The sequence below is a fragment of the Mastigoproctus giganteus genome, chromosome 1, assembly GCF_048544385.1.
Source record: "Mastigoproctus giganteus isolate SK-2022 chromosome 1, ASM4854438v1, whole genome shotgun sequence".
NCBI classification, from domain to species: domain Eukaryota; kingdom Metazoa; phylum Arthropoda; class Arachnida; order Uropygi; family Thelyphonidae; genus Mastigoproctus; species Mastigoproctus giganteus.
Window position 1 is genome coordinate 8,244,039 of NC_143575.1, and position 27,338 is coordinate 8,271,376.

At 37.0% G+C, this 27,338-nt stretch overlaps 1 protein-coding gene across 3 annotated transcripts in view; it reads right to left on the reverse strand.

Annotated features, from left to right (window-relative positions):
• LOC150090531 (uncharacterized) overlaps positions 1-27,338 on the reverse strand; it is a 121,276-nt gene that overhangs the window by 9,551 nt on the left and 84,387 nt on the right. For 2 of the 3 annotated variants that reach the window (XM_090378653.1, XM_090378645.1), the window contains 3 exons: positions 18,420-18,488; positions 12,602-12,687; positions 1,309-1,460 (listed from right to left, as the gene is read on the reverse strand). In XM_090378653.1, the coding sequence (XP_090234779.1) occupies positions 1,309-1,460; positions 12,602-12,687; positions 18,420-18,488 (307 nt within the window). Of the gene's footprint in view, positions 1-1,308; positions 1,461-12,591; positions 12,688-18,419; positions 18,489-27,338 lie in introns of all 3 variants that reach the window. The other variant, XR_016547228.1, reaches the window with a different exon arrangement.

The following is a 27,338-nucleotide window of genomic DNA, read 5'->3' on the forward strand; positions in this document are numbered from 1 at the left end:
AGGGAATGACCACCGCATATCCCGGAGCAATATGGCCTTAGTTGCTAATGCTCCTAAAAACCAAATAACTAACTAACTAACTAACTAACCGCTGTCATGTATTCTATTAGTTGGCACCATGATAACAGTCAAAATTAAATTTTCTGAAAAGAACTTCACAGGGTTAAAGCAAAAACTCACTATTATCACCCCACACGAGCTCACATTTTACTAAAACACATTTCTGGAGGTTACTACCATAAAACAATTTGCATTTTCTTGGTTATTGGGCTTTTTTGTTAGTACAATTCATTATAAACGGGTCGTAAACTCGATCGTATTGCATTTGCGATAATACTGGTAGCTGGAATTCTGTGGGATTTTACTTTATTATGGTGAAATGTGTGTCCCCCTACACTGAAATCTTCAGTCATATGACAAAAAAACCTAAATAAATTTTAAGAATCTTGTCTTCATTTCTATTTTTAAGCTTGTTACTCTATATCTCACTTGTGCAATTTGTGCATGCCGCGATCATCAAGTATCGATTGCTTATTATTATTATTTTTTTTTAAAATTTTACAATCATAAAAAAGAAAAAAAAAATTGAGTGAAAATAATTAACGTAAGTTCGAAGTTATGTAAGTCAAGGACTTACTATACCCAAAAATGTTAAGCAACCTACATAAAAAAATATGGCGATAGATAAAAAACTTACCACGCACTACTCGATGTCCAAATACGATGCTTACCTTATGTTTTTTTTTTAATGTCGATTTTAAATCTAATAGCTTCCCTTTATTTTTTATGATATCGTATATGGTTTGGTCACCAACATTATAATGGATGATGCACCCACCATTTTCAAAGTTTTTGTTTAATTGAAAGCATAATAAATTTTTTCTCTTTCCGGTGCAATGGAACACAATTGAAGCAACGTACTAAAAAAAACTAAACATTTGTTCTATTTTTTTTTTTTTTTTTTTTAGCATTGGGTGTGAAGACAGTGGGGGTTGCAAAGATAATAATCTCCCAATGACGACTTTATAAACACTCTGCTTGTCGCTTATTTACGACTCGGAAAATATCTGTTTATACCTATTCTAGTTATTACTTGAATTTTATGATTTCTGGTTGATTTTTTTGTTTTTTTTTTAATTTGGAGTCTTGAAGTGTCCCGGTTAATCAAGAATCTGCTGTATATATGCTACTTAATGTCTACAATTCTCAAGAGTTATAACACTTCCTTTTTGTTTGATAAAAATGGGAAAATTACTGAAATCTTATAATAGAATTTTTAAACAAAAAAAATGAAAACTTCTGACTTACTCCTTAAACAGTAGAATATGGAAGACTCCTGGTAAAACGAAGGCTAATAGTGAACAACAAGTAGCCCCAACTAAGGCCATCAGAGTAGCAAAATTTGGAATTGCCACCACTAGTATACCAGTTAATGACACCAGAAATAGCCGTAAAAGATGCTAAATATAAGAGGAAGAAAAACAAATTACGTCAAAACAAAAACAAAACATCATACTTAAAATTTTAAATTGAAAATCTAAGTAATTAAATTATTTATTCTAATTTCAATAAACTTTGTTATCAGTTTATAAAGAGGAGATTGTCAAATTTTGTCAAATAAATACTGTGACATGGGTTTCCAGCCTAGCATGGTTAAAAATGGCTTATAGACATACAGGATGTGGCATGAATCATGTAATAATTTAAAATGCAGACAACTTTTGTGATATCAAACTAATTCTTTTATCTTTATTACAGGTTGAAGACTATTAACTGAACTTTACATAGATACCTGAAATGAAACATAAAATGTCAATTTTATTAAATGGCAGTAATAATTTTTCTTTTCACTTTCAACTATTGAAACAAAGGATTTACATAATTAAGAACAAGTTGAAACTCTTGCTTCAATACTTGTCCTACTTTAACCAAAATACAACACTGACGACACAAGAAATGCTACTGACAATAATATTGATGATGGTATATCAAGCTTAATGTCCAAGTTTGCAGCCAATACAAAGGTTGGCACGGTTGTTAAAGACACTACTGACGCTATGCTGCTGCAACAGGATCTGGAAAGGTTGAGCAGATGGGCTGAGAGGTGGCAAATGAAGTTTAACATTGACAAATGTAAAGTACTACATATGGGAAACAGCAACCCCGGAGCAATGTATCAATTCTGTGGTACTACACTGACAGTGGTAGAGAATGAAAAGGACCTCGGGGTAATTGTGCAGGCAGATATGAAGTTTTCTGAGCAGTGCAGACGGTCTGCAAGAGTAGCTCATGGTGTCTTGTCAATGATATACAGGAAGTTTTCTAGCAGGGATAAGGAAGTGATTATTCCCTTGCATAAGGCGATGGTCAGGCCACACCTTGAGTACTGTATACAGGTCTGGAGGCCTCATTTCAAGAAGGATGTAGAGCTGTTGGAACGAGTACAGAGAAGGGCAACAAGATTAGTGAATGGAACAAAGGGTTTCTCTTATGAAGAAAGTCTTAAGTTTTGCAGATTACAGTGTTTGGAGACTAGGCACCTGTGAGGTGATCTGATTGAGGTGTATAAAGCCTTAAAGCATGCTCAATGCTGATGGGATTCTTCCTGTTGCTCAGAATAATCACCTGAGAAGGCATAAATTCAAATTGAGGAAAGACAGTTGTAGGATAGATGTGCGGAAGTTTGCCTTTAGCCAGCGTGTAGTTGATTGAGGGAAGACTTCCATCTTTTGTTGTGGAAGTTGATAGCCTAAATAAATTTGAGGCTGAGCTGGACAGCTATTTGGAATGAATGGAGGGGTGAAATTGGAGCTTTTTTTTTTTTTCTGGCTGATGCTGCATAAGCTTGCTTTCTTGCATCAAGTGCCTCTACTAATGCTAATGCTGATGCTGATGCTAACTCCACTGATAACATTAGTCCACAAAAAGCAATGTCCATTGATTACCATTCTCTGTCTTCTCCCTACTCAACCATCCCTTTATTCATTATAGCAACTTGCCCTTAATGTCATACCACTCGAATTTGTATAGCAGTCTTCCATGTGCTACAGTATCAAAAGCTTTCCTGAAATCCAAGTATACGATATCAAAATTATTTTTTGCATCCTGTTCCTTTGTAATCTTGTCTGACCAATTTGCTAAGTAATCAAATTGATCAGACAAGACCTTGCTTTAACAAACCCATGCTCTGTCTTAACTACTACTACTGCAGTCTTATGTAGATGATCCTGCATTGCTTCTTTAACAAGTGACTCCATTATTTTCCCTGAATGCAAGTTAAACTAACAGGTCTGTAGTTACTTGTGTCACCTTTTGATCCCCCTTTGTGAATTGGGGATATATTTGCACACCTCCAATCCATGCGGACCTCCCCTGAGTCCAAGGAAGCTCTCATAATTATGGCTAAGGGTTTGCTTACTTCCTTTGCAGCCTACTTTAATATAACTGGATAGATCCTGTCCACCCCAGCTGCTTCCTTATGTTTAATTTCAACAATTTCTCCTCCACTTTGCTCTCAGTTATTACAAAATCATTTAGCTTCCTGTCATTGTTTGATAAGCTTCTAGCATTCTTCTCCTTGAATAACTCCTCATGTCTGAATGTAGATGCAAAATACTCATTCAATTTATCAGCTTCCTGAGCATGATCATCATATAGTCAAACCATCTATGTTAAGTGGACCAATCTGATTCATTCCTCTCCTTCTAGAGCAATGTTTCCCCACCTTTTTCGAGTTGCAATCCCCTTTTATAATAGACAAGTAACCTGTATTTGAATAAAAAGGCATAAAAAATTTGAATAAAAAGGCATTTTTAATAGGGTAAAGAAAACACATTAAAAATAGATTTTTCAGAATATAATTTTAATTTAAACACTCAGCCTCGAATTTTAACAAAATTCGAGGCTGAGTGTTTGTTAAAGCCAACCTCATGCCATCCTCAACATACAATCTGTTTCTTGCCTTTGTTTTGATATGAAGAAGCGTTGAAAATCCACTTTCACGGAGATATGTAGAGGCAAATGAAAGTAAAACTCGAAAGGCAAGCATGGTGACATTTGGATATGACTGATACATAGCACACCAGAACTGTGTCAGCAATATTTCATAAAACAAATTACGTGCCGAGGAATTGTTCCGCAGATCCAAGAATTCATCCTGTACTTCATCGGGAATGCTGGCTACATTCAGGGAAGCAGAGAATGGGTTTTGTACCAGTGCAGCTTCTTCTTCTGTAAGCTCAGGAAGTGCCACCTGAAATTCCTTTTCAAGGGATTCAAGGTGCCCAGTAATCTCCTCCAGATTCTCATCCAGTTCACCTTCAGATTCCTCTACCACACTGCAGAGTTTTTCAAAAATGGCAGTTTCCAAGGTTTTCTTTCCAACGCGTTTTGCAGCTTGGATACAAATGCCTGAAGGTTGTGTTGAAATTGGATAATCTGTGTTTCCTTTCCCTGAAGTTTCAGGTTCAGATTATTTAGCCGGTCTAAAATGTCTGCTAAGTAAGCAACTCTTTTCTTCCAAGCTTCATCATTAAAGTAACTCACAAGGTCATGTTTCCCTTGCACTTCCAGGAACAACTTGATTTCATCTTTAAACTTAAAGATGTGATTGACAACATATCCTTTCGACAATCAGCGTACAGCAGTGTAGGAAAGAAGAATCTCATGATCAGAATTCATGAGGTTCTTCTTTTCTACACTGTACAGAGTTCTTTAAACAGACAGGTGTTAATGGCTCCAGATTTGATGGCTCCAGAAAATTCACAATTTTGATCAGAGAATCAAGTACCTCTTGCAGAGGAGCTGGAAGAGTCTTACTGGCAAGAGCATATTGGTGAATCATGCAGTGAATGCCCTTTGATTGGGGAGCAAGTTCTTTCACTTTTGTCTGAAAGCCCGACTTTGACCCTAGCATAGCTGGTGCTCCATCTGTACAAACCCCACAGACGCTTTTCCACTGTAGTCCTCCAGTTTCAAAAAAAGGTATTTATCTTCTCTATAATATCTTCACCTTTTGTAGTAGTTTCAAGTGCACTACAAAACAGGAACTCTTCTTTGATGTCATCTGAATGAATATATTTCACAAAGACAAGCAACTGAGAACATGAACTTACGTCCATTGATTCATCAACTTGGAAAGAAAACAATGGAGAAACTTTGATTTCATTCAAAACCTGCTCTTTCAAGTCTACGGACATATCTGAAATGTGCCTCTGAATAGTGTTATTGGACAGAGATATTTGTCGCATCTTTATCTTGCTTACTTCCCCAAGAATTAACTTCACCATCTTCAACATGCAGGGTTTGATGACCATTTCTCCAATCGTTTAAGGTTTTTTTTGTTTGGCAATTTCCAATGCGACTTCATATGATGATTGCAATGCTGCTGTGCTCTGTTGCTGAAACTTTCTGTAGGATCAAGTCTCTGACATCTGAGACCAGTTTCGTGGCATTGAAAGAACTCCAAATTCTTTTTAATATGTTCTGAATGCTTTGTTTCTAAGTGACGTTTCAGTTTTGAAGGTTTTATAGATTCAGCACTGAGAACGACATTGCACAAAATGCATTGTGGATTCGCTATGCCATTGCTGATCAAGATGGTAAAGTCAAATTTTAGATAGCCTTCTGAATATTTACTTTTTTTCTCAATGGGTACGGATTTAGAATGGACTGATGATGACCTACTGATACTCTATAGATTTTAGAAAGTGCAAGCAGTAGCTAACCCAAGCTCAAAAGCGAGTGACTGGTTTCTATCATGGTGCCAACTAAAGGTGGTTGACTATTGGCGACCTAAGTTCGTGTCAGTTTGCATTAGATGGCTCATCACGGACATTATTGAATTATATCATTGCAAAAATGGTGGCGGCAGCATACAGGGTGATCTTTAACTGCATTAAGAGAGCAACTCACTTTTATATGACAGTCCGTATTCGACAGTCTGTTATTCACACATCGAAACACCAATTAAAAATGAATTTTGCATCATGGTGAATATTTTTTTTCAGTTTACTATTTGTAACATAGAATTTTATTCTAATGATAACACTGCATTTGTATATTTTATTTTTAGGGAGTAAATCAAGGTCTGCAGAAGGAGAAATTTGAAAAAATATTAAAGGCCTGTCATGGCAAATAATTAAAATAATATAAAATGTTTAATATGTATGAACATGGTGAGCTTTTAATATTTTTTAAATAACCACTGCAGTGGACCTTAAGTCACTTTCTTTCATTTATCCAAAATCAGTGTTACAACCACTAGTAGAATATTGCAGTGTAGCCATATACCATATTGAAATAGTTGCAACTAAAAATAACTGCAGCAACCCTCCAGAAAACACTTTGCGACCCCCAGGTAGGGAACCCAAGTTCTAGTGTTTACATAAGTAAAGAATTGTTTGCTGTTTTTCTTTGCATCCTTTGTCAAATATTTCTCGTAATCTGCCTAAGCTTCTTTGTGACTTGATTACAGACTAGCTTATATCTGCCATGAGACTCATTAATTCATTTGACACAGATTTAGGCCCGAACCTTGAACAGTATTTCTCCAAGTCTCCAAGATTAAGTTCCTGAAGGATTCCAATTTAGAATTTACCATTGGTAACATCATCAGTTGATCCCACTGTTTAGAATTTAAAAACTGTCTGAGACCACTGTAGTCACTTTTATGAAAGCAAAAGCCTTTCCCTTTACCCTTGATGGTAGTTACATCTTTAAGTAAATCCCACATTGGTACACTGTGATCAATGTCACCCAGTGGTTCCTTTATCTGAAAATTCTTAATGCATGAATAATCACCACTGATAATCAGATCAAGATCAATGCTGATAATCAGATCTTTTCTGATTCATCTGAATCAGAGATGGGTACAATGTTACCATTCTACTTAGCAATCGGGTAATTAGGGTACAAAGCCCTTTGCATTTGTTAAATTTGTCTTATTCTGGACGTTTTATCTTTTTCGCTTATCTAATTTTTTCTGTAAAAAAAATCTAAGATAAAATCATACATTTCAGTATGACTTTGCATACCTTCATTAGTAATTAACAATTAAAACATTTAAATTATAATTATTTAACAAATCACAACATCTACCTTAGTCTACTCTTTCTGGGGTCATGGAAATACAAAGCAATTATATAAAAAAGAAAGTCCTATATGTATCCATCCTGAAGGCTGGAATCTTAAAAATGTAAATCACCAATAAGAATACATAGCTTGTACTGAAATTCACAAGTCTGAATCTAATGTTCAGTTAATATTTTCCAAAATAAGTTAGTTGAATTAATGTAGAGATGTGTCCTTTTTATCAACAGTTTCCATGCTTCAAGGAACTGAAAAGAATTCTCTGAAGTGACAAATCTTGATATATGCTATTTGCATACACTGAGTGATCACTGAATTATGATCACCTACCTAATACTTTGTAGGTTCTCCTTTTGCCCTCAGTACAGCAGCTATCCGACGTGGCATTGGTTCAACAAGATGTCGGAGGCATTCAGGATGTATGGCCAACCAAGGTGTGTGTAATGCAGTCAGCAATGCAGGTATAGAGGTGATTGGTGTATCCAGACACCTGATATGCTTTTCCATAGTGTCCCACAAGTGCTCTATGGGATTGATATCGGGGAGTTTGGAGGCCAATCGATATGATGGAAGTCAAAACTGTGTTCCTCAAACCATTCCTGCATATCAAGTGGCCGATGGCTCGGCACACTGTCATCCAAGATGACAGTGAATTTGACATTAAAATGACACCATTGCCATTTAGGAAAAAGTGTAACATAGCGGGATGTACACAGTCAAAAAGCAGTTGACGATAGCAGAGACCAGTGATATGTTGTTCCACATGCACCAGGGGTTCAAGTTCCTGCCAGTGAAACATGCCCCACACTACACAATCACTTCCACTGGCCTGCACTTTTGATACCATGCATGATGGATCAAGAGCTTCATGTTGTTGACGCCAAATCCGTACACGACCATCCACGGTGTGGAGTAAATAACATGACTCATCTGACCGGCACACCTTCTTCCAGTCTTCTAATGTCCAACTTGCATGCTCTTTGCACCAGACAAGTCATTTATGCTGATGAACCTTGGTTAGGTGAGGATGCCATAGGGGTCGTCTGCTGGTATAGCTCATACGTGCGACCATGCGACCCATGATCATGCCAGATATTGTTCCCGGTTTGGCCCATGTTGTATTGGGTAGTCAACACTTCAGTGCCTGTTCGCCTGTATGGGTTGTTGGGCCCAGTGCTCACCTCTAACATCAACCTTTCACCAAGCTTTGGAGTTTTACCGTCGGGTTGTTGTTTGACCATTTTGACACCAGTCCTGATAACTATGGCGGCTCTTGAAGACCCCACCAGTTCAGCCATTTGGGAAATTGAGGCACCCACAATTTGTCCTTTATCAAAGTCCGATAAATCCTCCCTTTTACCCATCACACTCAGAATTTTACTACCTACTGACACCTTATCTATGCTATGTAGTTTAACTAACTCCGCACTATCGTACCTCACATGGTCAATGGGTAGTATTCAGTTTTCATAGGGTGGTCATAATTCAATGATCACTGAGTGTATATATCAAGTGTTGAAGAACTTTGGAGTGGTGATTACCTAGAGAGGATTCTGAAGTGTCATAATTGTGAAACAGTGCTGGTGGTCCAATATTTTTGATCCACTATTACAGTGGAATCAATAACATTAGCATCATTTAGCATTAGCATTAGTAGAGACATTTGATGCAAGAAAGCAAGCTTATGCAGCATCAGCCAAAAAAAAAAAAAAAACCACTTCCACTTCACCCCTCTGTTCGTTCAAAATACCTGTCCAGCTGAGCCTTAAACTTATTCAGGCTATCAACTTCCACGACAAGGGATGGAAGTCTGTTCCACCAACCAACCACCCGCTGGCTAAAGGCAAATTTCCGCACGTCTATCCTACATCTGTCTTTCCTCAATTTGAATTTATGCCCTCTCAGGTGATTATTCTGAGCGAGAGGAAGAATCCCATCAGCATTGAGCATGCTCAAACCATTCAAGGCTTTATACACCTCTATCAGATCACCTCGCTGGTGCCTAGTCTCCAGACACTGTAATTTGCAAAACTTAAGCCTTTCTTTGTATGAGCAACCCTTTGTTCCATTCACTAATCTTGTTGCCCTTCTCTGTACTCGTTCCAGCATCTCTACATCCTTCTTGAAATGAGGCCTCCAGACCTGTATACAGTACTCTAGGTGTGGCCTGACCATTGCCTTATACAAGGGAATAATCACCTCCTTATCCCTGCTAGAAAAATTCCTATATATCATTGACAATACACCATGAGCTACTCTTGCAGCCCGTCTGCACTGCTCAGAGAACTTCATATCTGCCTGCACAACCACCCCCAGGTCCCTTTCATTCTCTACCACTGTCAGTGTAGTACCACAGAGTTGATACGTTGCTCTGGGGTTGCTGTTTCCCATGTGTTAGTTAGTCAATGTTAAACTTCATTTGCCACCTCTCGGCCCATCTGCTCAACCTTTCCAGGACCTGTTGCAGCAGCATAGTGTCAGTAGTGTCCTTGACAACCCTGCCTACCTTTGTATCGTCTGCAAACTTCGACATTAAGCTTGATATACCATCATCAATATCATTTATAAATACAGAAAACAATAATGGACCCAACACTGAGCCCTGAGGGACTCCACTAATAACATTAGTGCACGACGAGCAGTGTCCATTGATTACCACTCTCTGTCTTCTCCCCCTCAGCCACCCCTTTATCCACAGAGCAATTTGCCTCCAATGTCACACTGCTCCAATTTGTGCAGCAGTTGTCCATGTGCAACAGTATCAAAAGCCTTTCTAAGATCCAAGTATATAATATCAAAGTTATTCCCTGCATCCAGTTCCTTTGTGACTGAATCATAGTATCCAATCAAATTGGTCAGGCAAGACTTCCCCTTAACAAAACCATGCTGTGTCCGAGCTATAACTGAAGTCTTGTCTAAATGATCCTGCAGTGCTTCTTTAACTAGTGCCTCCATTAATTTTCCTGGAACAGAAGTTAAACTCACAGGTCTATAATACTTGTGTCAGCCTTTGATCCTCCTTTGTGAATTGGGGTCACATTTGCACATCTCCAGTCTGTGGGTACCTCCCCTGAGTCCAAGGAAGCTCTCATAATTATGGCTAAGGGTTTGCTTACCCCCTTTTCTGCCTCCTTTAATATAACTGGATAGATCCCATCCACCCCGGGTGCCTTTCTTGTGTTTATCTTCAACAATTTCTCCTCCACTTTACTCTCAGTTATTACAAGATTCTCTAGCTTACTGTTAGAGTTGAATACACCTCTGGCTTTCCCCTCGCTAAATAACTCCTCATGTGTGAATGTGGATGCAAAATATTCATTTAGTTTGTTAGCTACCTGAGCAGGATCATCAACAGTTGACCCATCGATATCAAGTGGACCAATCTGATTCATCCCCTTCCTTCTAGAGTTTACATAAGTAAAGAACTCTTTGCTGTTTTTCTTTGCATCCCTTGCCAAAGATTTCTCGTAATCTGCCTTCGCCTGCCTAACCTCCTTTGTAACTTGGTTACAGATCAACTTGTATCTATCATAGGCTTCTGTGTCATGTGTTGATTTGTATGTATCCCATGCATGTTTCTTCTCTGCCATATGCCTCATCAGTTCATCTGACATCCATATAGGCCTAAACCTTGAACAATATTTCTTAGTTGGTATGTAAAGCCTAGTAGCTTCCAAGATAAGTTCTTTGAATGCTTCCCATTTTGCATTTGCTGTTGATAACATCATCAGTTGGTCCCACTGTATAGAATTTAAATACTGTCTCAGTCCATCGTAGTCGCCTTTACGAAAGAAATAACCCTTCCCTTTACCCTTAATGGTAGTTACCTCTTTGTGTAAATCCCACTTCAGCACACTGTGATCACTGCCACCTAGTGGTTCATTTATCTGCAGATTCTTAATGCATGAAGAATCACTGCTGATAATCAAATCAAGAGTATTCCTCCCTCTAGTTGCCTCCCGAACATGCTGATGTAGAAAACAATCATCCAATAAATCCACAAAAGCCTTGCTAGTGTGTGAGTGACCAACCCACAAATTCCAGTCAATATCTGGGAAATTAAAATCTCCCATTATAAGACTCTCTGATTTACTGGCCCACTCTATTTCCCTGTACAGTTTCTTATTATACTCATCAGAGTCATTAGGCCTATAGCACACTCCTACTCTCAATTTTGATCTCCCAATGCTTATGTCACACCAAACTGACTCGACACTGCACTGTCCAGCGATGTCCACTGGCTTCACTTCCTTGGATTTTATGTATTTCTTAACTAATAGCATAACCCCTCCTCCCTTCCTATCCAGTCTATCCTTTCTGTAGATGTTGTACTCCCCAAATTGCAGTTCTGCATTCCTTATATCTGTGTGACACCACGTCTCTGATATCCCAACAATATCTGCCTTTGATGTTTTGAGCAATACCTCAAATTCATCAAATTTATTTACTAAACTCCTAGCATTGGTGTATACGCAAGTATACATGCATCTATTTCTATTCTTAGCTACCCTAATACAACCCATGTGTTTACTTGTACCGCAATGACTCCCGGCAGTCTCTGAAATATCCTGCATCTTGTTTTTCAGGCTTCTGCTCATTCCAATAGAAGCAGTGCAAGAATCTCTTTCACCTCTGCCAGTGGCTACTGTTAATCTATTCGTCTTTGTCTCCCCCCAAGCTAGCAGTTTTCCGACCCACCTAACACTGCCTCGATAGCATCAGCAAATATTCTTCACCCTTTCTATTTAAGTGTATCCCATCCCTGTAGAAGCAATCTCTCCTGTTAACAAGTACAGTCCAGGCTGAAAAAAATTCTACCCCTTGATCCTTGCACAATCTTTCCAGGGCCGAATTGATCGACAAGGCTCTCATCATATATTCCCTCCTATCGTGCCTGGGCAGAATTGCAGACACTTTCAAATTCAACCCTATTTCACGGCTTTTTTTTCAACAGTGACCTGTACTTGTTAAGCAATTCTGCCGGTGTCCTACTCTTGATATCATTAGTCATATCAATAGTTAGTGGATGGTAACATGATATCCTTCAGTAATGCCATTCTTCCAGCACTGATGCAATTTCACAGTGCAGGTCAACTTCCCTGTTAGACAGCATAATGTGTGATGGTTTGGTTTGGGGAAAATAATGTGACAGTAATAAAATGGCCTACTCACAGCTCCAATAAGCATTCTATAGAACCACTGTGGGATGAATTAGAAAGAAATGCAAGGATTTATTCATGAAAGCAAATATCACTTTCCCACTTGAAAACTGTTCTGCTGGATGAATGGAGATCTATTTCCAAAATCCATTACACCAATTTCTGACACATAAATGTCAAAAATTGGTGTAAATTGCTATGTGCTATATTATGGGGCAGAGAGGCTTTACATTACATTGAAATCTGATCTGCCTTTCCTCTAAGTTTCATAATACTTTTGGTAAAACAGTGCACATGCATTATTATATAATACAAAAAACAAAGAGAAAGGTAAAGAAAATACTCTTCAAGACCTCGTATACAACAGCAGCAGCAGCACCTTTTTCTATCCGAGGAAGGAATTGCAGCTCTAGCAATTTAGTTACTGGAAAAATCATAACTGAAATGGAAAAGCAAAAATTAAAAATGACATTAATGCTATGAATCAATACAACAAATAATCTCAACTCCCATCTTCTTCTGCTATTCTTAAAATGAGTTATTAAACTTATCAGTAATGTTTTTTTGAGAAAATTAACTAATTCAGACTATACTATTATATCATGTGGTATATTTAAGTAATTTTTTATTGAAAAGCTACAATTTGAACAACTGAAACACTTCAGTTCCAAACACTTAAGCAATTCTGGCTATGTTTTGGGAACTAACTGTTTCCTGTCTTAAGGACTGTGGGGTTAGAATATTGGTTTGAGGCACAATTTTCTAGAAAGTTTTACAAAACTGTATTAATAATCTAATGCTAAATGATTAATTAATTGTAGCAGTTATCAATGGAGTTATACTTACTTGGTTTCACTTTGGGTTACAGAATAATTCTTTTATGGGTAATTTTGATAACATTTGACATTATTATGAGTCTTAATTAAAGAATTTTACAATATACAATTTACAATAATTACCACATTTTACAAAGACTATCAGCATATCATAAGTAATTAATTAGTTAATTTATATAGTTTTGCTGGGATCCTTAGAATTACTCTCCTGCGCTATTAAATTGGAAATGTTTACCTGTTTATACGAACCTGGAGTGGAGTTTTCTGGAAAGTACTTGGGGTAGTACATAGAGCTCACTCTTAAGAACTGCTAATACATAAAGGCAGTTCTAAGAGTGAAGTAGGTAACTACAGACTGCTTAGTCTGACTTCAGTTGTAGGGAAAATCTTAGAGGCACTGATTAAGAATGCAGTTCAGGGATATTTATATAGATATGGTATTCTGAAGGACATGCAACATGGTTTTGTTAATGAAAAATCATGTTTAACTAACTTAGTAGACTATTTTGACAGAGTTACTCATGAGCTGGATGTAGGGAACAATTTTGACATAGTTTATTTGGATTTTAGCAAAGCATTTGATTCAGTCCTTCATGAGAGTTACAGTATAAGCTGGAATGTGTTGGAATTACTGGAAAGATTCTGAGTTGGATTGTTAGGTGGCTGCAGAGAAGAAGTCAGAGGGTTATGATTAATGGATATTCTTCAGATTGGTGTAATGTCAGACACGAGAGCCCCCAAGGATCAGGTCTTGGACCACTATTGTTTCTGATTTTTGTAAATGACATGACGAAAGGATAGAAGGTGTGATGTCAAAATTTGCAGACAATGTAAAGATTAGTAATGTTAATGATCAGTGCCAAGCAGCACTCCTTCAGGATGACTTGAACAGACAACAGAAATGACCAGAAAGTGGCATCTATGTTTTAATGTAGCAAAATGCTAGGTCTTACAACTGGGGAATAGCAATTCCAAAATAAATATACACTTGGTGGGGTTCCATTAAGCCTCCATTAGCCTCTACTATTCCCTAGGCCGGAGCCTATCCATGGTTTTGGTCATAATGGGAAATATTTCTAGTCTTCTTAAAATTCAAATTTAGTTTCAAATTAAAACAAACTCAACTCAAAAGAATTTAACTAAACATAATTACTGGCCACTTAGCCTCCCATTAGGAAGATCAAATCTCGAAAAACTTCCATTTGTCTTAATGATGGGAGTTTACATCCCTGCCATGAGGAGGCAGGTCTCTACTATCAAGCCGTGTTTTTATTCACCTTCTAAATATCGCAGCAATATACTTGTTAAAATAAGAAAATAATCTCATGTCAATGAACATGACCCATAAACTACCTCTCTCTCCAGAACTCCAATGGACATTTCCAGTTCATGTCTCGGGTCGGTATAATTAATGCATTCAAGCATAATATGCATAGATGATTCTAAACTACTGCATTGACAAGTACCACTTTCAACCACCCCCAATTAGTTCAATCTCATAGCGAGTCCATGTCCAGTCAACAGAAACATTGTGTTTATTCCAAACTGTAACCAAACTCTTTTCTTTATATCTACTATATTTACTTTTGGAATAAAGTCATACGTCTGCCTACCTTTTTCTGTCACATCCCAACTTTCCTGCCATTTAACTAAAATTTCCCCTAATATCTTTTTCTTTTCCATTTTTACATCTGCTTTAGAATATTGTCTATTTTCATCAGGGCAGGAAGTTATTCCCTGATAAGTTCTCTTAATGTTTCTTTTCGTTAGATAGAGTAGACCTGACATTAGAACCATTGACTGAAAACAGGAACCCTGCCAGAGACCACCCGTAAGGCCTCTGAGGAGACAGTTCAACATGCTCGAGTAATTCCTAACAAAGCAAACCTTTGTGCCTGAATCAGATATTTTTGTATAATGATTATCGACACTATGTACCCAAGCTCCAGAGGCGTACGTGACAATCAGTAAGAACAAACATTCATACAACAAATTCAATGACTTGCCCTTAATTCCCCCATCAGCACGCACCACTCTCCGGAGCATAGAGTGTTCTTATTTTCTCCTTTAAATATTTGGCATGCTCCATAAAAAATAGCCTTTCTTCAATTTTTAATCCTAAATGTTTGATTACTCTTACATATCAAACCATATCACCCAAAAGCCTCACAGTAGGGGCACGGTTCATACTTAACTTGCCTTTCAAAAGCATCTGTACTGTCTTTTTGCCCAAAATCTGCAACTTATACCTCCTGGACCATTCCTCCAATTTACTCAAGGCCTTCCACCTTATTTTCAATTTGAGATCTTGCATTTCCATTTACTATCATTACAAGGTCATCTGCATAGGCAATGAATTCAACATCTGTTATAAATAATTCCAGAACTAGGGGGCCATTAATTCAAATTACAGGTAAAGAGGTTTAGACTAGATTCTAGGAAGTTTTCTTTTAGCCAGTAAGTTGATTGCTGGAACAAGTTGACTTCAAAGGTAGTTGAGGCTGATAGTTTGAATAAATTCAAAGGTCAACTGGATGGTTACCTGCATGAGGAGGGAAGCAAGAGCTTGTGGAAGCAAGCCAGTCCAGCAAGAGCTTGTGGCATTACTACAGTATAATGTAATTCATATTATATTTAGTTTCCTTAATTATTCAGTAAAATGTTTTTTATATTTTTCATTTGTTAAAGATGTGTATATGAAAATATTTATTTAATATTACATTTTCCAGGAATGTAAACCTGATGATAATTGATTATTGCCAATATAATCATCTGTCTAACTTCTTCCCATACATTTGGTATCTAAGAAATCTGTCAATAGAGTGGTTCTTATCAGTATCTGCAATAGAGTGATCTATGACATAAGATGTCTTTTCTGTTTCAAAATGCAGGCCAAGGAGGGTTCCTTCATTCTGGAGAACAGGCCAAGTCAGTGTTTCAGGAGGTCTCATATGAGGAGTATGTCAGCTGTGCCAGTGTTTCCCAATTCCATCAATTCAGAAGTTGTTTTGAAAGATGGAACTGGGTTCTGTCCCATGGCATCATGAATTATTAGACATTTTACCCATTGTAATACAGAACAGTAGGCAGAGCATCTTAAATGTCTTCACCTTTAATGCAGTTTAGGTTACAGTTATTACTGAAGAAACAAGTAGTAGTACTACTTGTTTCTTCAGTAAGACTACTCACTTGTTTTTACACATGTATTGGCTACTCAGCACATCATGAAGAATGATAACCATCACAGTCATATATGAAATGATTAGCATAACCTTTGTGTTGCTCTGATTCTAGCCAGAGTTTTTTTTTTTTTTTTTTTTCTGGTCAAAAAGAATCCCTAGGCTTTGATTTGTTTCCCAAAATGACGAACTGCTCTGGTGCTGATGTTTTGAAGATGGAATTTCCTGGTTACCATGGATAAGCAAAAAGATTAAATAATTGAGCAGTGATTAACTGTTGTTATCGTTGTTATGGTCATTGTTTAGATAGCACACCACTGGTATCTAAGGCAGTATTATGATCTGTGTATTATGTCTGAACATAGCTTGTATTTATAAGTCACTTGCACATTAGGCAGGTTGAAAACCTGAAATAACTCATGGGAAGAACCTGTACTCAATTTGTCTAATATTGGCTAACTACACCCCTGAATAAAGAGACCTTTAAGAATTTCTTTAGTTTCCAACGGGACCCAAACCTCTCCAATGAGTAACAAGTGGCAAAATCACGATACCGTCAGGGAGAATAGCAGTAATTATGCTGATGGAATATAATCGATAATTATGTGATAATTAATTGTACTTTCCAGTTGTTACCTAACTGTTATTATTTTTCCTTGACCCTTGTAAATTGCTCTTTCTTCCAAAAACACATCTAAATAGTATTTCCAGATTATTTCCAATCATTTATAATCAAAACAGAATGGCATAAGACCACATCATCTAAAAAGTGGCCAGAGAAAGTAACTTTCAGGATCACCACATTGTGTTAATATTATGTTATTCAGTAAGCATTACACATAATCACTTAGATTTTATAAATCACACCCAATATCTTCTACTGTCTTAAAAGAATATCAAAATATAAAATAACTATTTTTTAAATCTTACTTATAAATATAGAGAAAAATCATCAAAACCACAGTTTTGGTGTTCATCTTATCATAGCAGGTGGAAGCACTTCTTAATAAACATCAGTGTCATAACTTGTAGATCACAGATTAACAATAACTCATTGAACAACATCACTTTACATTCACCTGTTTATCATTAAATCCCAGAATCAAAATTTAGCAGCAGTTGTGAATAAAAACTTTTAGAAAGTCACTATTCAGATGTGATCAATTGTTCTATTATACGTGAAGGGTGCTAAGAGTAGAGTAGAGTAGAGTAGGAAAAGACTAATTTTTATTACTGTGTCAAGGTTATTGTATTTTTACTATGTATTGTATTATCATATTATTCACAAAGGAATGAGGTTACTAAGTAGAATTATTCATTTACTGTCAAGGAATTTTGACAGTAAATGAATTTTCATAATCAATGAGTATGATGAGTTAAGACTGCCATTTTGTTATTTTTCTTTACACATACTGCAGATATCTGCACTTGAACTGAGTTTGTTTCAAATTAATATTAAGTAGATTATTATAACACTAGACTAAATACTCATTGCAGTAGAAATAATAATTAAAATACAATTTATAATATACAACATATTAAAAAATTGGCCGATAACAGAAAAATGAAGCCTTGGAAACATTATTGCATCCCCATTGGAATAAAAAGATTAGTTTTTAATAAGTTACATTTATGTTTATAGTATATTTGCCTAAGTTCAATGTTATGGGTGATTATATAAAAATAAAATATTTTGTTGGTGGGATAAAACTCAAATTTTTACATTTCAGTCACATGCTTTGACATTTAAGATGTGATTTTCAAGCACCAGTTGTGTGTTAAGTGTGAGGATTGCCTGTATTTGTTTTTATGCTAAACCTAATTTGCCTTAACTTTAAGAGAAAGAATTTCAAACAAATAACATATTAGTGAAAATTTTGAAATCAAAAATATTTAAAAGTAGCCGGTACATACAAGAAGAATATTAGGAAAGTTATGGCTTAAATATTATTGAGACCAAATTGTATAAAGATATTTTTTAATATTTTCAGTTTCCATTCCTTCTAACTCAATTCATTTTAATTATTTTAAGGTTATTAAGTTTGATTGATTCTGGGTTAGATAACTTTTCTAGATGTCCTTATAAAAGAATCTTAATTAAAAATTAAGGCTGTATAAACATTTCTTTATTAGAACAAAAATGCATTGCTACTTACGTGGATAAGTGAGGAACAAAGATATACAAAGACATAATTTAACTAGAAAAGCAAAATTGAATCCACCATCTATAAAACAAACAAAGGACAAAAGTATTAAAAGGGGATAAGTTCTACAAATTCATTTCATTTATAAATTGTTATCTCTAATTTAAAAATTTCTAAACCTTTATTTATTTTTTTTTGCAATAAACAATAACATAATTATCTTTTAGACTCGCAAGAGTGGCCATGATGGTATAGTGTCTTTGCCATCGATCACTCATTTGGAAAGGTCTGGGAGCAGAGAACACAGTGATCTCTGAGACTAGTATACTCAAAACGGACTTGGCACCAGCACATGTGCTTAAAACAATTTATTTAGAAAAAAAAAAGCTGTTTTGATGATTTCATTAATTTGGTTAATAATTATAAGAGGATTTCAGAAATATCAGCTTTATTTTTACTGAAATGAAAAACAAAAATAATAATGTTATGTTTAAATTTATTTTATATTTGCTGCTAGATTCCAGCAAATAGAAAATAAATATAAAAATAAACTTCATTAAACTGTTTCTATATGTGAAAATATTTTTACAAATAGAAATACAGATAATTTGTTTTCTGGTTATTATTGTAGTGTAATGTAATTATTAATGAAAGTTGTTTGCATTTTATTTGGAACATTTTTTTTTTTATTTCAAGCATTTTTCAGCAAAAATGAAACTAATCAAAGAAAATAAGTTTATTTAGGATGAACCCTGCAGTAAAAAAAGCTCAAAATTATGAATACTCTAAAGCAGATGACACAATTCACTATATTCAACTACATAAACCCAACCTTCATTTAACAATTAAAATATACAGTATTTGGTTCTTTCATAGTTATAGTAATAATAAAATATCTCCCAAATTCCAGTGCAGTGCAGTTACAATATAATAATGTATTCAACCACAGAAAATCAAGTTTAATTAAACAACTAACTAAAATATACAGTATTTGGCTCCTTCATAGTTACAATAATAAATGAAGTTCTCTGAGCAGTGCAGACGAGCTGCAAGAGTAGCTCATGGTGTCTTGTCAATGATATACAGGAATTTTTCTAGCAGGGATAGGGATGCGATTATTCCTTTGTATAAAGCATTGGTCAGGCCACACCTTGAGTACTGTATACAGGTCTGGAGGCCTCATTTCAAGAATGATGTAGAGCTGCTGGAACGAGTACAGAGAAGGGCAACAAGATTAGTGAATGGAACAAAGGGTTGCTCTTAGGAAGAAAGGCTTAAGTTTTGCAAATTACAGAGTCTGGAGACTATGCATTGGCGAGGTGATCTGATAGAGGTGTATAAGGCTTTGAATGGCTTGAGCATGCTCAATGCCGATGGGATTCTTCCTCTTGCTCAGAATAATCACCTGAGAGGGCATAAATTCAAATTGAGGAAGGACGGATGTCGGATAGATGTGCGGAAATTTGCCTTTAGCCAGCGGGCAGTTGGTTTGTGGAATAGACTTCCATCACTTGTTGTTGAAGTTGATAGCCTAAACAAATTTAAGGCTCAGCTGGACAGGTATTTCGAACGAACAGAGGGGTGAAATGGGAGTAGTGGTTGTGTTTTTTTTTTTTTTTGGCTGATGCTGAATAAGCTTGCTTTCTTGCATCATATGCCTCTACTAATGCTAATCTCCAAAATTATAATACATTTTTATACTGCCTATTGGCCTATAAAATTTATCATTTTTGTTAAGTTTAGTCTAATGGAATTGGAATTATTCACAATACTTTTAATGAAATATTTGTTGCAAATTTTTAAATAATTTTGGTACACTAATTTGATCAAAATCAACTGAAAAATTATCCAAAGGAGAGACATCATGCATGTGTTTGTTTAACAAAGGGAAAATATCTTCAACAAAAAATGGCTTAAAACTCAATATATTATTTTTATCATAATTTCATAATTTCCCCACCCCAAACTCCACTAACATTCAAAACTATATTGTAAGAATTCACTCCTGCAACATATCTTGATGACTTGTTCTGATGGATTGGTTAGGTAGTCTTTATCTTTTTTTGCAATTAAAGATATTATTCTAGAGGGTTTGGAAGTTGCAATCAAAATTGTCACAGATAGTTCACATTTTAAAATATTAAAATGTTCACTGCTTCTTGAATGAAAATATGTGGCTTAAGATTTTAATCCACTTGGGGATGGGGGGGGGGAATTACCTTACTTTTAGAAATTTTTCTTCCAATTTAACAAAAGAAAAAAACCAATATTTTTGTCAAAGCAATCCTCTCTAACGGCTGATTAATTCAGCCATAGTGAGAAGAAAGCCCAAAAATGTTTCCCTTTCCAATCTAGATTGAATCAATTCCATGGTTTTCCCTCCTGAGTTGAAACCTGGTTGGAAAAGCCAGTAGCTAGTGTTAACAGGCTTTTGGTCATGAAACCTACTATATAATCAACGATATATGCTTAGTACATATATAAGACAATGTTCATCTAAGACAATCTGCATGGAATGTATAAAATGATCAAAAATAATATTATTGATTGAAAGCATTTCTTCCCTGTCAGAAAGTCTACTTCTTGCAAGAAGCATTTATGATGTTTTCACAGTTACTTGATGATACACTTAAGATAGTTTTCAGAGGGATACAATTTCCATTTGTAATAAATTTCATTTCTGATTTCACAGAAGTTTGTTTATATGCTGACCCAAATTAACTAGCAGTAGGATTACTATTTGAGCCACCATCCTGACTTATATATATATATATATATATATATAAGTCATATATATAAGTTCATCGCCCCCTGCCCTGGGGGATGAATCCAAACTTCGATGTGGGCCCCGTCCTCAAGGCCTTTGTTCACCAGCCATTGTGAAGCCCCTGGCATTCCTGCCATGAAGGGTACATTGTAAACATCCTTTTGTACACAATAAAGATTATATTTATTTATATATATAAAAAGAAGAGGGGGGGGTAGTTCAAGGTGATTGTTGTGACTACTTTTATATATGTGGGAAAATATTACAGTAATGAATCATGAATTTGGACAAAAGTTCGATATAAAAACTGCATCCTTCTTGCACATACCAACAGTTCTAAGAAACACAAGAAGTAGTTTTTCTAGGAAATACCAAACATAAAAGCTGACTTCAACCAACTGAACTTATGCAACTTTATCTGGCTTGACAGAAAACCAGCATTAATAATAAATATAGTTTAGTAAATATTCAGGGCTCAGATTGGACCAAGGTGTACCATAACACCATTCCAGTTTGTTGCAAGTCCTATGTGCTAGCTTTGTCTTCATGATATATCACTGTCTGCCATTTGTGTAGGTTTGAGTCCCATTCACAACTGGAGAATTTCTAAGTCCTTATTCAAGACTGTAGTTAGCTGATCTCAAGCAGAGGATGTAAGGTTTTACCCTGTGAGTGGTTCCTGATTTTTCAACCTGCACACCATGCAAATTAGCCCATGAACACTGCTATAGACATAATACAGTTACTGCTATAAGCACACTTGGGGATCATTAATTTTTTTTTTTTTTTTTAGGATCATTAGCAACTAAGGCCATATTGCTCCAGGGATATGCGGTGGTCATTCTCTGACCTTTCCGCATCCTCCGTATTTGGTGGGCACATGGGATCATTAACAACAGAATAACAAGTGGAAACAAGAAGGTTGAAAAATGGAAAAAAAGATGACAGAAAAATAGGGAAGTAGTCTAGTGCAATCAAAGGCAGAAAATGCTAAACCTATGCAGAGCATGGATAATGAAATGAAAGGGAAAAAAAAAAAAAAAAAAAAAAAAGAGAGAGAGAGAGAGAGAGATAGATTGCAATCCTGGCCATTGACAACTAACAATAGACTGGTTTTGTAAGTTTGACATCTTTATTTTGTCAATTTTATAATTATTTATCTTATTATACATATTTTTGTTACCATCTTCTATCACTCTCTATCTCCCTCTTTTTTTTTTTTTTCCACTATACACTGATGAGCCAAAACATTATGACCACCTATCTAATATGATGTTGATCGTCCATGTGTAGCCAAAACAGCTCGTACCCGGTGAGGCATGGACACTACAAGATTTCTAAATATGTCTTATGGTATCTGGTACCAACACGTAACCAGCAGATCCTTTAACTCCTGTAAGGTCCGTGGTTGAGATGCCACAGATTGGAGTTGCTGTTCCAACACAAACCACAGATACTCGATAGGATTGATGTCTGTGGAATTTGGAGGTCAGGGCAATACCTGGAAGTCTTCTTCATGTTCCGTGAACCAGTCTGGAACAATCCGGGTGGTGTGGCATGGTGCATTATCCTGCTGAAAGACGGCACCGCCAGAGGGGAAGACCATTGCCATGAAAGGGTGTACCTGATCAGCAATGAAGTTTGGGTAGGTGGTAGATGTCAGAGTACCCAGCACATGGATGACTGGACCCAGGGTATCCCAGCAGAACATTGCCGCCACTGGCTTGTTTTCGTCCCACAGTGCATCCAGGCACCATCCAATTCCCCAGGTAAACAACGCACATGTACCCAGCCATCCACACAGTGCAACAGGAACGTGATTCATCAGACCAGATGACCTTCTTCCAATCACTCAAGGTCCAGTTTCAATGCTTGTATGCCCACTGTAGGCACTTTCATTGGTGAACCGTGGTTAGGATGGGCACACTGAGCAGCCTGTGGCTACACGGCCCCATTTTCAGCAGGTTTCAATGTACTGTGTGTTGTGACACATTACTCCAGTCATCAGCATTCCAATTAGTGGCGAGTTGCACCACAGTCACCCTTCTGTTGCCACGTACCATCTGAGACAGCCTTCACTCACCTCGAGCATCGATGAGCCGTGGTCATCCAGCACCTCACCGGCAGTTTGTGGGTTCCCCTCCTTGGACCACTTTTGGTAGGTACTAACCACAGCTGACCATGAGCATCCCGCCAGCCATGCCATGTCATTTTGGATATGCTCTGACCCAGCTGTCTGGCCATTAAAATTTGGCCTTTGTCAAAGTTGCTCAAGTTCACTGCCTTTCCTATCTGAAGAACAAGAGTAACACTGATTAACAGAGCTCAGTATCGGGTGTTTTTTATACCATGTCCAGACTTGTGTCGTAGTTCACCTGCAGTTGCTTCGAATTGCATAATGACTCGCTGGTCATAATGTTTTGGCTCATTGGTGTATATATATATATATGTATATCCTGGTTTATCATATACACACATAGAAGCAGTGTCACGTACATTAGCATTAGCATTAGTAGAGGCATATGATGCAAGAAAGCAAGCTTATTCAGCATCAGCCAAAAAAAAAAAAAAAAAAACACACACCACTCCCATTTCACCCCTCCGTTCGTTCAAAATACCTGTCCAGTTGAGCTTTAAATTTGTTTAGGCTATCAACTTCAACAACAAGTGATGGAAGTCGGTTCCACCAACCAACCACCCGCTGGCCAAAGGCAAATTTCCGCACATCTATCCGACATCCGTCCTTCCTCAATTTGAATTTATGCCCTCTGAGGTGATTATTCTGAGCAAGATGAAGAATCCCATTGGCATTGAGCATGCTCAAACCATTCAAAGCCTTATACACCTCTATCAGATCACCTCGCCGGTGCCTAGTCTCCAGACTCTGTAATTTGCAAAACTTAAGCCTTTCTTCATAAGAGCACCCCTTTGTTCCATTCACTAATCTTGTTGCCCTTCTCTGTACCCGTTCCAGCAGCTCTACATCCTTCTTGAAATGAGGCCTCCAGACCTGTATACAGTACTCAAGATGTGGCCTAACCATTGCCTTATACAAGGGAATAATCACCTCCTTATCCCTGCTAGAAAAATTCCTGTATATCATTGACAAGACACCATGAGCTACTCTTGCAGCTCATCTGCACTGCTCAGAGAACTTCATATCTGCCTGCACAATTACCCCCAGGTCCTTTTCATTCTCCACCACTGTCAGTGTAGTACCACAGAGTTGATACATTGCTCTGGGGTTGCTGTTTCCCATGTGTAGTACTTTACATTTGTCAATGTTAAACTTCATTTGCCACCTCTCAGCCCATCTGTTCAACCTTTCCAGATCCTGTTGCAGCAGCATAGCGTCAGTAGTGTCCTTAACAACCCTGCCAACCTTTGTATCATCTGCAAATTAGGACATTAAACTTGATATCCCATTATCAATATCATTCATAAACACCGAAAACAACAACGGACCCAACACTGAACCCTGAGGAACTCCACTAATAACATTAGTCCATGTTGAGCAGTGTCCATTGATTACCACTCTCTGTCTTCTGCCACTCAACCATCCCCTTATCCATAGCAGCAATTTGCCTCCAATGCTCCAATTTGTGCAGCAGTCTTCCATGTGCAACAGTATCAAAAGCCTTTCTAAGATCCAAATATATAATATCAAAGTTATTCCCTGCATCCAGTTCTTTTGTGACTACATCATAGTATCCAATCAAATTGGTCAGGCAAGACCTGCCGTTAACAAAACCATGCTGCGTCTGAGCTATAACTGAATTCTTGTCTAGATGATCCTGCAGTGCTTCTTTAACCAGTGCCTCCATTAATTTACCTGGAACAGAAGTTAAACTAACAGGTCTATAATTACTTGTGTCAGCCTTTGATCCTCCTTTGTGAATTGGGGTTACATTTGCACATCTCCAGTCTATGGGTACCTCCCCTGAGTCCAAAGAAGCTCTCATAATTATGGCTAGGGGTTTGCTTACTTCCTTTACTGCCTCCTTTAATATAACTGGATAGATCCCATCCACCCCAGGTGCCTTTTTTATGTTTATCCTCAACAATCTCTCCTCCACTTTCCTCTCAGTTATTACAAAATCATCCAGCTCACTGCCAATGTTTACTTTACCTACATCATTCTCCTTCCTGAATAACTCCTCATGCGTGAATGTAGATGCAAAATACTCGTTTGGATTGTTAGCCACCTGAGCAGGATCCTCAACTGTTGAACCATCAATATCCAGTGGACCAATCTGATTCATCCCTTTCCTTCTTGAGTTTAAATATGTAAAGAACTCTTTTCTGTTTTTCTTTGCATCCTTTGCCAAGGATTTTTCGTAGTCTGCCTTTGCCTGCCTAATCTCCTTTGTGACTTGGTTACAGACCAACTTATATCTATCATAGGCTTCCATGTCACCCATTAATTTGTATGTATCCCGTGCATTTTTCTTCTCTGCCACATGTCTCATTAGTTCATCTGACAACCATTTAGGCCTAAACCTTGAACAATATTTCTTAGTTGGTATGTAAAGCCTGGTAGCCTCCAAAATTAGTTCCTTGAATGCTTCCCATTTTGAGTTTGCTGTTGGTAACATCATCAGTTGGTCCCACTGTATAGAATTTAAATACTGTCTCAGACCATCATAGTCGCCTTTACGAAAACAAAAACCCTTCCCTTTACTTCTGATGGTAGTTACCTCCTTGAGTAAATCCCACTTCAACACACTGTGATCACTGCCACCTAGTGGTTCATTTATCTGCAGATTCTTAATACATGAAGAATCACTACTGATAATCAGATCAAGAGTATTGCTCCCTCTTGTTGCCTCACGAACATGCTGATGTAGAAAACAATCATCCAATAAATCCACAAAAGCCTTGCTAGTGTGCGAGTGACCAACCCACAAATTCCAGTCAATATCTGGGAAATTAAAATCCCCCATTATAAGACTCTCTGATTTACTGGCCCACTCTATTTCCCTGTACAATATCTTATTATACTCATCAGAGTCATTAGGCCTATAGCACACTCCTACTCTCAATTTTGATTTCCCTATGCTTATGTCACACCAAACTGACTTGACACTGCCCTGTCCATCGAAGTCGACTGGCTTCACTTCCTTGGACTTTATGTGTTTCTTAACTAATAGCATAACCCCTCCTCCCCTCCTGTCCTGTCTATCCTTTCTATACACATTGTATTCCCCAAATTCCAGTTCCGCATTACTTATATCTGTGTGACACCACGTCTCTGATATCCCAACAATATCTGCCTTTGATGTTTTGAGCAATACCTCAAATTCATCAAATTTATTTACCAAACTCCTAGCATTGGTGTACACGCAGGTATACATGCACCTGTTTTTACTCTTAGCTACCCTAACACAACCCATGTGTTTACGTGTACAGCAATGACTCCCAGCAGTCTCTGAAATATCCTGCATCTTGTTTTTCAGGCTTCTGCTCATTCTTTCTTTCAGGCTTCTGCTCATGTTTTTTATACCATGTCCAGACTTGTGTCGTAGTTCACCTGCAGTTGCTTCGAACTGCATAATGACTCGCTGGTCATAATGTTTTGGCTCATTGGTGTGTATATATATATATATATATATATATATGTATATCCTGGTTTATCATATACACACATAGCAGTGTCACGTACATGCTCAATTAAAAATAGGATATTTTTAATAATTAATCTGCATTCCATTTCAACCCCTGAATGTATTTTATATTAAAATGCAAAATGGATTTCCTGCTGTTCATCATTTGCCCCTTAATTCTATTTTAAGTTCTACATTATATTAATTCTACATTCAATTAACTTTAATCTGTGAGAAGTAGACTCATTTCCCAAATCAATTTTATCTGCGAAAAGTAATTCCTAGGAGTTCTTTTGAAGATCTGTTGGTATAACCAAAAGCTGAACAAGCTGGCATGATGAACACAAAATAAATAAATAAATATATATTATGATATAATTTTACAATTATAATACATACTATATCACAAAGTAATATGAATTAACAGCATTTTGAGTATGCTAGTCCCAGAGTACTTTGTGCCAGTTGGTTTCAACTTGGAAGCAATGTTCCCACCCCACAGGTTTTACTGTTGTTTATTGTTGGGGGAATTTCTTAGTTTTGAAGTGAATATGACAAAAA